Raw genomic sequence first — 12,702 nt, forward strand, 5'->3', positions numbered from 1 at the left:
CCTTCAAGAGTTTCTTCGTCAGCAGGAGACCGACGTCATGGACACTGCTAGAGCTGTTTAGTCACGCATGAATTGAATTGACCTGTTTACTTTTCCGTTATCCTACTGTGTCGTATTTTTGTCCTATATTCCCTGCTGATTGATATCTTATTCTAGTATTTTTGTTTCCGATATTTTATATTCTGTATTTAATATCTCGTATGTTTCTCTAATATTCTTCTTTTTTTTTGTCTTCTTATAGATGATCTACCCCTTTCTTCATCCCGGTGTATTCGTGCATCCCTTCAATTCAGTTCTCTGCTGGTTCCTCCGATGTTCGGTGGCGTGTGTTCCGTTGTCGTCATCTTCTGGCGTCGTCACCCCCCATTTGTCTTCGTTCTGTATCCATTGGTATGTTTCTATGTTCTTCTTATGTTACTCTATCCTCTTTACTACTCTCTCTTCCTATCTTCTCTCTTTACTCTTTTCTCTCCTTTTTTCTCACTGTATTCTCTATCTACTCTTGATTTATCTCTTACTTACTCTATCTCTACATTCCTACAACCAGTCTCTTCTCTTTCCAATGTACCTTTTCTGTTCTATCTTCTTTTCCATATCATTCTACTTCTGATTTATATTCCGAGTAGTCACTTGGAACGTTAAAGAGTTAAATAACCCTATTAAACGTCAACGAGTTCTGACGCATTTGGCTAGGCTTATCGCTGATGTAGCCCTCCTTCAAGAATCCCATCTTTCGGAGAAGGAGGCTGTAAAACTCAAACGTTGTTGGGTGGGACATGTTTTCCATTCTCCTGCTTTAGGTAAGAAAAATGGTTCAGTTATATTGTGTCACAAAAAGTTAACGGTTTCTGTTGTATCTCAAGAATGTGACGTTAATGGTCGTTGGGTTCTTGTAAATCTTCTTGTAGACAAGATACCAATTGTTATTTTTAATGTTTATGCTCCTACAGGGGTTGACAAACTGTTTTGGCCTGCTATTTCTGAAAAACCTGTTATGCTTGATGAACAATATGTTATTTTCGGTGGTGATTGCAATCAAGTTCTTGACCCCATTTTAGACAAACTCTAAAGTTAAATTTATTTCCTCCAAAATGCACTCCCAATTTACTGCATCTATTCAAAATAACGCCCTAGTTGACATTTGGAGGCTATGCAATCCCGACCTTAGGGAATACACATTTTACTCTCCCACTCACCATTCCCAATCCCGTATTGATTACTTGTTCCTTAGCAAATCCCTAGCTCAACTTGCCCTTCACGCAGACATTGGTTTATTTTAATTTCAGACCATGCTCCTGTTTTTGTTGACATTGACCTAGTCCCCTTCTCTCCTCATTCAGGACGCTGGAGATTTAATAATTCTTTACTCCTAGATTCTGATTTTTGCACTCAATTTACTGTTTTTGCCACTGAATTTTTCACACTTAATCATCTCCCTGACTCTCCCATTGTCATGGTGTGGGATTTGTTTAAAGCAGCTGTTAGGGGATTTGTTATTAATTACGTGTCACAAAAGAAAAAGAGGTCTATTTCTAAGTCAACTCAACTTCTGGATAAAATTAAGAAACTAGAATATGCTTATTATAACTCTAGCTCTGACTCCTCCCACCGAGAGCTTATTTCAGCCAAATTCGATTTTAACAAATTTACCACAAATGCAGCCTCTAATTCTCTCCTCAAATGCAACTCTCGTTACTATGGAGGTCAAAACAAAATGGGCAAATTACTAGCTAATTATCTTAAGATAAGACGGGAGAAAACAAAGATTGAATCTCTACAAGGACCATCCGGTATTTCTCTATTTAAAGATAAAGACATATTAAATCAGTTTGTTTTGTTCTATCAAACTCTATACACTCCTGAATCTACTCCTGATCCCGCTGATCTCCTTACGTATTTTCAAGACATTCCTCCCCCTCCCTCCACCCATGTTGATTTTCTTACGCTTGATTCGGATATCTCCCTCTCTGAAATTTCCCATGCTGTTTCTGTCCTTCGTCGTGGTAAGGCACCTGGGCCTGATGGTTTCACCATTGAATTCTATAATCATTTTTCCTCCCTTCTCCTTCCTAAACTACTTCTATTATTCCAATCTTTTGTCGATTCTGGTTCTTCTCGGGGAACCTTTCAGGAAGCACTCATTTGTTTAATTCCCAAACCAGATAAAGATCACACCTTATGTAAAAATTATCGCCCCATCTCTCTCGTTAATACCGATTATAAAATTTTCGCCAAAATATTAGCTCTTCGATTGGATACCCTTTTACCAAATATTATTGGCCCTGAGCAATCAGGCTTTGTTAAAGGTCGTTTATCATCAGATAACTCCCGGGTTTTCTTTAATATTTTGAGTAAAGCGCCCTCCCTTTCTTACCCTTTGGCTGCCATCTCTCTTGATGCCGAAAAGGCTTTCGATAGAATAGGTTGGGATTTCATGTTTCAAGCTCTTCGTTGGATTGGTTTCTCTCCTACATTTATTTCCCTTATCTCATTACTTTATTCTAGCCCCCACGCCTCAATTTTTGCAAACGGTATAACTTCTGATTATTTTCCTCTTCAACGAGGCGTGCGTCAAGGTTGCCCCTTATCCCCTCTCTTGTTTGTTTTAGCTTTAGAACCTTTTTTGACTAAGATTTGACTTGATGAGAATATTTCTGGATTTCGTTACGGCTCCCAACAGCAAGTTAAACTATCAGTTTACGCTGATATTTTATTATATTGTTCAGACCCACAATCCACTTTACCGTTCTTCTTGAATCAAGTTTCCTCCTTTTCTAAGGTTTCTGGCTACCGTCTTAATGTTGATAAATGTGAAATTTTACCCTTAAACCCTCTCTGTCAAAAGCATCTCTTTCACAATTCTGGCTTTTCTTGGCAGCCTTCGAAGATTAAATACTTGGGTGTTTGGTTTGCTCCTCGTCTCTTAGATACCCTTAAGTTGAATTTCGATTCCCTTTCTGTTAAACTTAATACGGCTATTACTCGCTGGAACCCTCTTTTCCTTTCTTGGTGGGGACGTCTTGACTCCATTAAAATGATGTTGGCCTCTCTAGTTCTTTACGCTATTTCCATGATTCCCATTCATATTCCGGACTATTACTTCAAGTCAATAGATTCTATTTTGCAAAAATTTTTGTGGAAAGGTAAAAAATCTCGAATAGCCCTTTCTGCCTTGAAGAAAGATAAAATATTAGGAGGGGTTAAATTTCCGAATTTCAAATCTTACCATACCGCTTTTTCATTAAAGCAAGCTTTGCGTTGGCTCTCTTCAGACCTCCCCTTTTATCCCCCTCTTTGGTTACAGATAGAATCCTCTTTCATTCATCCTTTTGATTTTCATGAGATTCTTTCCTTTACTTCTAATGTAACGTCCCTTCGCTCCCCCATTATCTCCCGTTCTCGTACTCTTCTTTTACCGTACTTGTCTTCCTCTTATCCTTCTACTTCCTCCACTCATATTCAGCCTATTTGGCATAATAAACTCCTTCAAATTCGCAATCGCTCATTATATTGGAAGACCTGGCACTCCCTTGGTCTAAAATGGATTTCTCAACTTCTTGTGGATAATCAACCTCTTTCTTTTCAAGACCTCCAAAAACAATTCTCATTACCCTCCTCCTCCTCGCGTACACGATATATGTCAATGATTCCCTCTCTCATCCAATACCTCTCTTCACTTCCTGCTACAAATTCTATTCCTACAGCATATCTTCCCATTTCCAATGTCATTGATCACTCCCCTTCTGCTTCTTTTCTCTATAAATCTATTCAATCTTCTATTGACCGTCTCAAATCTAAGGTTGAGTTGGCTTGGGAAAAAGATTTATCTCAAGTTTGGTCCTTCACTTTGTGGGACAAAATTTGGTCAAAAATTCATAGTACTTCCAGAGCTGCAAACACTACCCAAACCTTATTTTTTGTTTATAATCGCACATTATTCACTCCATTACGTCTGTCATCCTTTTCCTCAGACACTCCCTCCACTTGTTGGTCCTGTCCCTGCTCTTCAGCTGATTTGAAGCATATGTTGTTTGATTGTCCTCCCATTTTTCGTTTTTGGCAACAAGTGTGGTCCCAGTTTAAAAAGATTTTCAATTTTTCTTTTTCCATAGTTAACATTTTTCTAGGTTCTCTTTCTCCTATTTTTACTACTTCGTCCCATAAACATAAACTAATAGACCTTCTAATTGCCGTTGCCTTCCACCATATTACGTCTCATTGGAAACAGGCTAATGATGTCTCCTTCACTGCCTGGTGGAACGCAGTTTGTTTTAATCACCGTCTGGATACTAATTTTGTTTCCCCCATTTCCCTTGCAATCAAACGTGATCTTTTATGGATTCCCCTCACTGAGTATTTATCCAGAGTTGTCCAGATCCCACCTACCGCTCAAGTTCGTACTGTTGAAGTCCAAAAACCACCGTAATTGCATTTCTGCCTTGTATTTAATTTTTTATATCACTTATGTGTTTTACTCTACAGGATATGCCTCAATTACCATATGTTCATGAATAGTATCGTATGCCATATTTTATGTCTAGATTTATTTATCATTTCTACTTTTTTGTAAGAGAGATTTCTTGTTTTTATATCTTTTGATTGTTTCTTCATTTTCTGTCTTTGCTTCCTTATACTTCAATAAACTTCAAACTTAAAAAAAAAAGAAAATACCCTGTCCCATTTTTATAGAGGTACAAAAGGGGGTGGTGATGGACGGAGCATCTGATTCAATCAAACACTCACACCCAGTCAAAAGATCTGGGTTTAATCCATCATTGTTCTTTAGCCCCCTCTGCCACCCCAGTTCAGACATGGCTATATGCAAATCAGTCTGACCCTGTGCCTCATGGGAACAGTCCAGCCCGAACTGCCAAGCCATGTCTTCCCTGGACCGGAAACAGATGCTCCATCCATTACCACCCCCTTTTGTACCGCTTTTGGCCGCCATAAGTGTGGCAGGGTATGCTCAGACGTGAGTCCCTTGCTCACTTTGCCACTGGATTCAAGCAAGCCGGGCTGAAGACGGCTGGAATGCCAGAAACCGGTCCTCGGAAGCTTGTTTCCGGTCCAGGGAAGGCATGGCTTGGCAGTTCGGGCTGGACTGTTCCCATGAGGCACAGGGTCAGACTGATTTGCATATAGCCATGTCTGAACTGGGGTGGCAGAGTGGGCTTAAGAACGGTGATGGATTAAACCCAGATCTTTTGACTGGGTGTGAGTGTTGGATTGGTTCAGATGCTCCATCCATTACCACCCCCTTTTGTACCCCATTTTTATAGAGGGCAGAAAGATAGAGACAATAGATCAATTTCCCTATCTTGGGATCTACTTTTACAGGAAATGCTCCTGGCATACTGCAATTAAAGCCAGAAGATTAGCGTTTTCCAAAGCGATTGGAGCTCTGCAGAACTTTGCGACTAAAATTGGGGGTAGACCCGTTAAGGAGTTGATTGTTATATACAAGGCAAAATGTGTTGCCACGGCCACCTATGGTTCTGGTATCTGGGGGATTGATTTCTCAATTTCCATTCAACAAACTGAAAATTGCTTCCTCAGATACCTCCAGGGGGTCCCTAAATCAACACCTAGCAATTTTGTACACATAGAACTGGGTCTCCCCTATATCTCCGATATCATAATGACCGAGCTCATTCTGTTATGGCATAAGTTGTGGCTAACCCCAGAGACAGTCTTTAATCGTAATATAATATTGGATTGCCTACAACTTGATGGTGTAAAGCAAATTAAATGGCTGTGTTTTGTGGAAAAATTGTTAACTGAGATTGGCCACCCTGAGTTTTTTAAAAACCCATCTAGTATGGAAACAATATCAAGGAAAGTGTTACGTAAATTGGCTATGGACCACCTAGTGAACAAAAGATGGTCCACTGAAAAACTAAAAAAATCAGTGCTAGCCTATCAACAAATTACCACGGAACAGGGTCTGCAATTGTACCTTGTTAGTGACACCAATTGTTATGCCAGAATGCTTCTCTCAAGGTTCAGATTGGGTTCTTTTTTTCATTTAATTACTTTCCCAAACTGCAATGATTGGTCGAGAGAAATGTCGCCTTGTCCCTGTGATGACCTCGCCCCTCAATCTAATCTGCATTGCACTTTATTCTGCAAGTTTTATCAGGTTCCAAGAAAGATCCTACTTAAACCAATTCTCAAGGAGTGGGGTCTCCGGTCATGTAGAAATGCTTTTTTAAGACTACAACGGTTAGAAACCTTGGAAGTGATCCACACTCTAGTTACATTTCTGAAACTTCTGGTAAAGTTTAGGAACTTGATGTAATATATTAATTGTCTATATGAATTTTAGAAATTTTTTAAATGTATAAGATTTTAAGGACCAAAAAAATGTTTTAATTTTGTTTTTATATATATGCATAAGGGATTTTCCTATATTTCCCCTGTCTTTTTTAAAATGGTAATGTACTGGCTTCTTGTGACTCATATTTGTTTCTTGTCATATAGGTCTTTTAACAAATGTATGCTTTTATGATATTATAGTCTATATCGAAATAAAGCTTTTTTGAATTTGAAAGGTGATGGAGAGCGGTAACTAATCCTCACTACAACTGCTAGCTGATATGAAGTCATCCAAGATGGTTGGCATCAAAGCTCGATTCAAGATGCATTTAGTGTGCAGTACTGCCACCAGAAATAGGATATTGTTGGTCTTTGGTTTCCAGGCACATTCTTGGGCCATTAACAGATTGGACTTGGCACCAATATCTGCTGGTAATATTCCACAATTATTGACGCAAAGTAAACATTCAGGTACAGTAGAGTATCAGTTTTTGAAGCTAAAGCAAGTTGAGGTGGAGAAGCACACTATTCCTTATGCGGGCCACGTACGGGTTGGGAGTAAAGGACAGATAAGTTGTGAAAGTACGATATTACATTTACTCTTTCAAATCATGTTTTTAATTGGAATGAATTGCAGCACCCACATGGCCACAAACATGCCGTCCCCTATCAAAACGGTATTCTGTGCTTCGCGACCAGAAGTAGCTCAGAAGACAAAGGAGGCATATTCTAGCTCTGACAAATGTTAGAGTTTAAGCTACAATTTTATGAGTGTTTCCTAGCTGCCAGTTAAGATGAACACGTCAAATGCAAATTTATTAGCTGCCAGGTCCCATTGGAAGCATTAAGTTGAAAGTATTTACAAAAGGTGACAGAACTGCAATAGAATGTGATCACACAGGTAAAGAGTTGGACATGGCAGCTCAGCACAGTTTGCCAATTGTCAATGTACCACAGTTCACACTAAATTTTGACGGTCTGCACAGAAGCCCACATGGCAGTGTTACATATTTCCATTTTGCAAATGCATATAATTAAATCAAGAGATTCCAGGTTAACTTTGGCAAAGTGGCCATTAAAACTTCCAGACAAAGCCTCCTCAGTATCTTAATAAGAATGAGCATGAGAAGAAGTTCCCCACAGTGGCAGATTTCTTTTTAGCTTAAATACAAAAGTTTATATACCAATTTATATCTCTAAATAAATTTGCAGTTTCAGACTGACAACATACGTGTTCTCAAGATTTTCAGCTAAGGAAGTTTTTGGCAAATTTAACACAAGCTAGAAAGAAAAGAATGAGATCAGTGTCCTCTGGTTTGGATGCGCAAAATGTTATAGATTAGTCTAAAGGGCCATCTTGTCTTAAAAGTGTTACTGTAAATGATAGGACAGTATAATAAATGAATGTTGCTGATACTCTTGAAAACTATAATTACAGTTATAAAAGCAGTCCTGAATAACTGACTGTTTCGGTCCGAAGAAGGTTAGCTTCCTTACATTCTTTTAAGAGTTTTTTTCCTTAACATATACTGCTATTCTAGCAAATATATGTGGAAGATACACAAGAGTAAAACTAAGGAATTCAATGTACACATAGCACAGTAGTGCGAAACAACTGGTGAAAACTACAATACAAATTCCTATTAACCACAACGTAGAAAATATGTGACGACCCTCAAGAACCGAAACAAAATAAATGGCTACTTTAGGCAGATAGGTATAGAACTCCTTAAGGAGGAGGGGGGAGGTCACGACCACTGCATTAGAAAATTAACTCATTTGATATATTTTTACAGCTGCATTTAACTGGGGAGGGGTGACATTTATTATGTTTATCTGTAAAAAAAAAAGACGCTTAGAAGTGCCTAAAAGGGCCAGTTATACCTCCTTGTCTGAAAAGTTGGAGCATATATTTCTTTTAAAGACTTCACACCAAATATTGATTTTTTTTGTCAAAAAGCATAGACGTTGTTTTAAATCCTTTGCACCATACCTTCTTTGCACTCTAATACAAATTTAAACTGTTAACCATTAAATATAACACCTAAAATTCACGTAAGGCAACTAAGAATTAGTGTTTCACCGAATGAGGAAAAACAAAGGCAGGTTCAAACAAAAGGGAGGAAACATAAAGGATGCAGAAAATGAAGCAAAGCACACAAAGCTTTCTGGAAAAGAAGCGGAACGGATCAGAGAATGGGATGATACTTACTATGGCAACAGGTATTCTTTAGCATATCCATCTCCTGTGTAACGCAGCCACAAGAAGAAAAAAGCACAAGTAGAAAATCTATGCATTCATAACATCCTTTATGTTAAATAAAACGAATGGCAGACACCATTCTTCAGAGAACAAGGAAATGAGATGAAGTGAATGGAAGACTTTACAAAAGACAGGTGATCTCTCTCAAAACAGGGTAAATAGCACATAAAACAGCACTTAGATTACACCTGTTGGACAGATTGAAACAGAACAGCATCAGTCTACCGATTTACTGTTTTATATCACAGTCAATAAATAGGTTTAGTAATTCTGATACAGACTATTGATATCATTTACAAAATTATTATTCATACAAGTAACTCAATTACTAATAATTTTAAATTTAAACCACCAAAGAGAATGCAAAAATTCAGAGAAGTGTAATCCAAAAACAATAATCTCAGAATTGTGCAATATGGCACTACTGATAATTTACCATAGATAAGTCCCGTATTTTAATGCCCGTGGTATATTGTCACGGTGGCGTAAGGATTTGTGGAGGAGCCTGGAACAGTACACACATGCACCCAGCAATCTTTGTGTCTATTTGCAACAGATATGCAGATTACAGTCCCTGAGGCACTAGTACAAAGATATCACTGGATAAATAGAGCCAAACTGGAGGATGCTGACAGGATACGGTTAAGCCCGTTATCGCAGTTCTTTGAGCCAGAATGCACATTTCTTAATTATTGTTACCATTCACCAGAATATCATTTTAATATGTTGTTCAGAAGATTGTAGCGTGTAAAACATTATTCTGGTCTGGTCTGTTATTAACTGACAGGCATAATTCCGTAATTCAACAAACTGGGTGCCACAAGCACATTTTTATTTACTGCAATGATGACATACCTTCCTCCTGTTTAATAGGTGTACTTGGAGGAGTCCGAGTTAAATTGTGATCTGGCGGAATCTTTTCTTTCGGTTGCTCTTCCAAGTGGTCTACTATAAGGTTTCAAATAGGAGAGAAATAAATGAATGTGATTAGATACCCAAATGTGCCATGTAGTAGGTCGAAGGTACAAAACTAAGAGAAAAATATGTTTATTCGAAATATTCTTCAATCATCTTTTGGTCTTGCCCAGAGTTTTTAGAATATAACAAATGTTGATAAAAGGAACTCTCTAATGGCTCTCTAATGGTTCTTAAATCTGATCACCACACCTAGTCTGAGATTGCAAGGAAGTGGGTAATCCTTGACCTAAAGACCAGCAGGGAGCCAAAGTAGGACGAAAGCCCACACCAAAACGTGTTCATTTCAAATACCATTTTGGATTTTTTTTTAAACCTGCTACATCTACGGATATTTTGCCAAGGTAGTGACTTAGTGAACACCTGTTAACTGTGCTTAAAAAAGGTTTCCACCAACAGAGATTCTCCAAGTAAGAATCTCATCTAACATAAAGGAACATTATAAAAAAAGACAGTATGCTAGAAAACCTTGGAACATGTACTCTGTTGTCTAATTCTTCTTTAAGAGGTCATCTTTTTGGCTCGATAGATCTTTGGAACAATCACCCTCCACTGTTAAACCATACTCCACCTCTAACCATCAAAGACATGTGCTAACTGCTACCCCTGGGAGACTTCAGCCTGTGTGAGTTAGGTTGGTTTTAATGCGTTTACATTGTAAACCATAGAAATAGTTTCTATGTGCAGCTGCACACCAGTGGATCTAAACAATGTTTGGAAAACGATTCTCTCCATTTTACTTTCCTCGTTTTAGGGGTTAACTAGACTCGAGGAAGTATCAACTCAGTCAGAAGACCTAATACTGCTAAATGTCTCTCCTCATAAATAAGCCAACAGCGGTCCGATTCCAAGAATCAAACATCTTGTGCCACTTTCTCCAAGAAGGAAAACCAACATCTAAAAGCATATTCAGGTTTTTAAAAGGTGTACATGTCAAATAATCAAGCTAACAGCCCCGGAGGACACAAAAACAAGTTAAATACTCAAGCTAAAGGACAGAAAATATCACCTATCTTGATGCACGACGAAATCCGACTACGTATATTTGGTTACTGCAAGGTGGGGCTAAACACCAACGCGTATGAGCAACAGTTAGCAGGACAAATGTTTGGCGCCCGTTTGTAACCAGGTATAAAACACCTGTGTAGAACATTTACACCCAATGACTGCTGTGGTTGTGCTGACAGCGCTCCCACAGCAAGAAACATAATTGATCAGTTCATAAAACTCAGATATTTATGTGTGCTAATTAATACAACTTATTTGTTTCGGTACCATCGTAAGTACAGGGCACTGAAAGTCTTCGGATTGCGGTTACACATTTTAACAAACTTCTTAGTAGTCTTTGACATTGACGATTATAAGAAATGCATGTTTTCCAGATCATGTCAATCGATAGACACATAGTGCTATTTGGGAATAACTATAACTTAAATCTCCACCAGCATTCTTCATGAAAAAATTACAAAACGTGAACTTAAAAAAAAAAAAACTGCCCAAAATGTCATTTACCTCCAGGACACAGACCTCAATTTCCTGGTAGCACCAAGAGGTAGGTTTAAATAATAAAAAAAGATATATTAATTGGCTTCTATCACTGAGGACAAATATAAAACATGCAACTAGGCCCAGTTGGGTTGTATTAACATGCCACTTTCGCTTGTACCATAAGTCATCAGGAATCACCACTGATCCCTTCCTCGCCTCCACTACATCGTGTGGTACTACCTCTTCTTGGGGATTGGTCTTTCCTAACTCCATTCATTTAAAAAAAAGCTAGTTAACCTTACTCTATTTTAGTTAAGAAACTATTAACCTTCACAATGTTATTATGTTTCACAATTCTAGCTCACACTACGTAGTGAAGGAGATGTAACTGTGGGGGAATGTAGTAGGGGTACACCGTGCTGCAGCCGTGCAGACTTACTGTCTACTTGTCTTAACTACGGAGTGCTACTCACCGAAAAGCCATTCAACGCTTAATTTGGGTAGTAAGCGATATGTAAACACAATACAATAGTAAAATATTTGTTCCATCTTGTCAGGTGTAAGGAAACAGTAGAACAAGTAACAAAATTACTTCAACTAACAAACAAAACTGTACTTGCTTTATATTATTCTCTTAATGATGATTGAGGTAAATGTTGGTCAATCATGTGAAGTAATTTATAAGGACATTCATAACTCATCCCTTGGTGAAGCAATCCAACAATTTAATTTAATTTTTTGTTTTTGTTGATTGTATTTGTTAATAAGATCACGAAAGAAAGTTAGTAATTTTCTTTTGGATTACCATTAGTGTGTCACACTGGACTTAAACCGGGATAGAGAAAGAGTGAGAAAGCAACTCTCCAGTGTCACAAAAAAGAAAACCAAACCAGATGCCACTAGAATAAAATGTCACCAATCATGGTATAGAGGGGGCAACTTTTGGATAGGAGGTGAGCACAGCTGGAGCGTCTGGAGATTTGAAAGGTAATATAGATTTTAAGGAAAGAGGAGTGCTCCAATTACTGAAACCAGAGTGCTGCCAGACACATTAATACCTGAAGACTCAGTGAAAAGGTCGGAGTTGGATCTTAGTGCTTTGATGACAGCCGTATGAAAATCCTTATGTTGTGACTTCTCATCTTCAAGGTAATCGTCTTGACTGCTATCCAACTGCACAGCTTGGCAGGAAACATCTTCACTGGTCTCATTAATATTCTTGCAAAAAGTTGACCCCATCGACTGCTGAGGGTCCTCTTGATTCTCCACTTCTGCTATTAGATCTTTCTGTGACCTTCTTTGTGTAGCAAGCACGTCTGTTTGTTCTTCCAATGTATCAAGGACATCTTGAAGTTTGGAGGACTTACTTTCAGGTAAACTGCTTGTGACTTTCGTGACTTCATCCAGAGTCTTCCCCAACACAAATGTTTCTCCATGCTTTGGCAACTCGTCTATACAGAATGTAGTAATGTTACAGAAACATAAAGCTATATGCAATGGCACCAACATTTTATCTGAATGTAGTGTATAGTAATTTCAGGATATCAGGTATTACCCTGTCTTATTTACCAGTGTACTAATGAATATTAATGGATTTAAACGAGATATAAAGCAAATTACAATATTTTATTTACCCATTGCATAATGGAAACAAAGTGGTC

General features: G+C 38.2%; 1 protein-coding gene across 11 annotated transcripts in view; it reads right to left on the bottom strand.

Moving 5' to 3' along the window:
• The window catches only part of ADD1 (adducin 1), a 582,264-nt gene that overhangs the window by 31,064 nt on the left and 538,498 nt on the right, over nt 1–12,702 (bottom strand). For 5 of the 11 annotated variants that reach the window (XM_086964167.1, XM_086964164.1, XM_086964166.1 and 2 more), the window contains 2 exons: nt 12,100–12,492; nt 9,434–9,526 (listed from right to left, as the gene is read on the bottom strand). In XM_086964167.1, the coding sequence (XP_086820293.1) occupies nt 9,434–9,526; nt 12,100–12,492 (486 nt within the window). Of the gene's footprint in view, nt 1–8,527; nt 8,562–9,433; nt 9,527–12,099; nt 12,493–12,702 lie in introns of all 11 variants that reach the window. The other 6 variants (XM_086964172.1, XM_086964170.1, XM_086964168.1 and 3 more) reach the window with 2 other exon arrangements.

This window comes from Lissotriton vulgaris, chromosome 3_2 (genome assembly GCF_964263255.1).
Source record: "Lissotriton vulgaris chromosome 3_2, aLisVul1.2, whole genome shotgun sequence".
NCBI lineage: Eukaryota > Metazoa > Chordata > Amphibia > Caudata > Salamandridae > Lissotriton > Lissotriton vulgaris.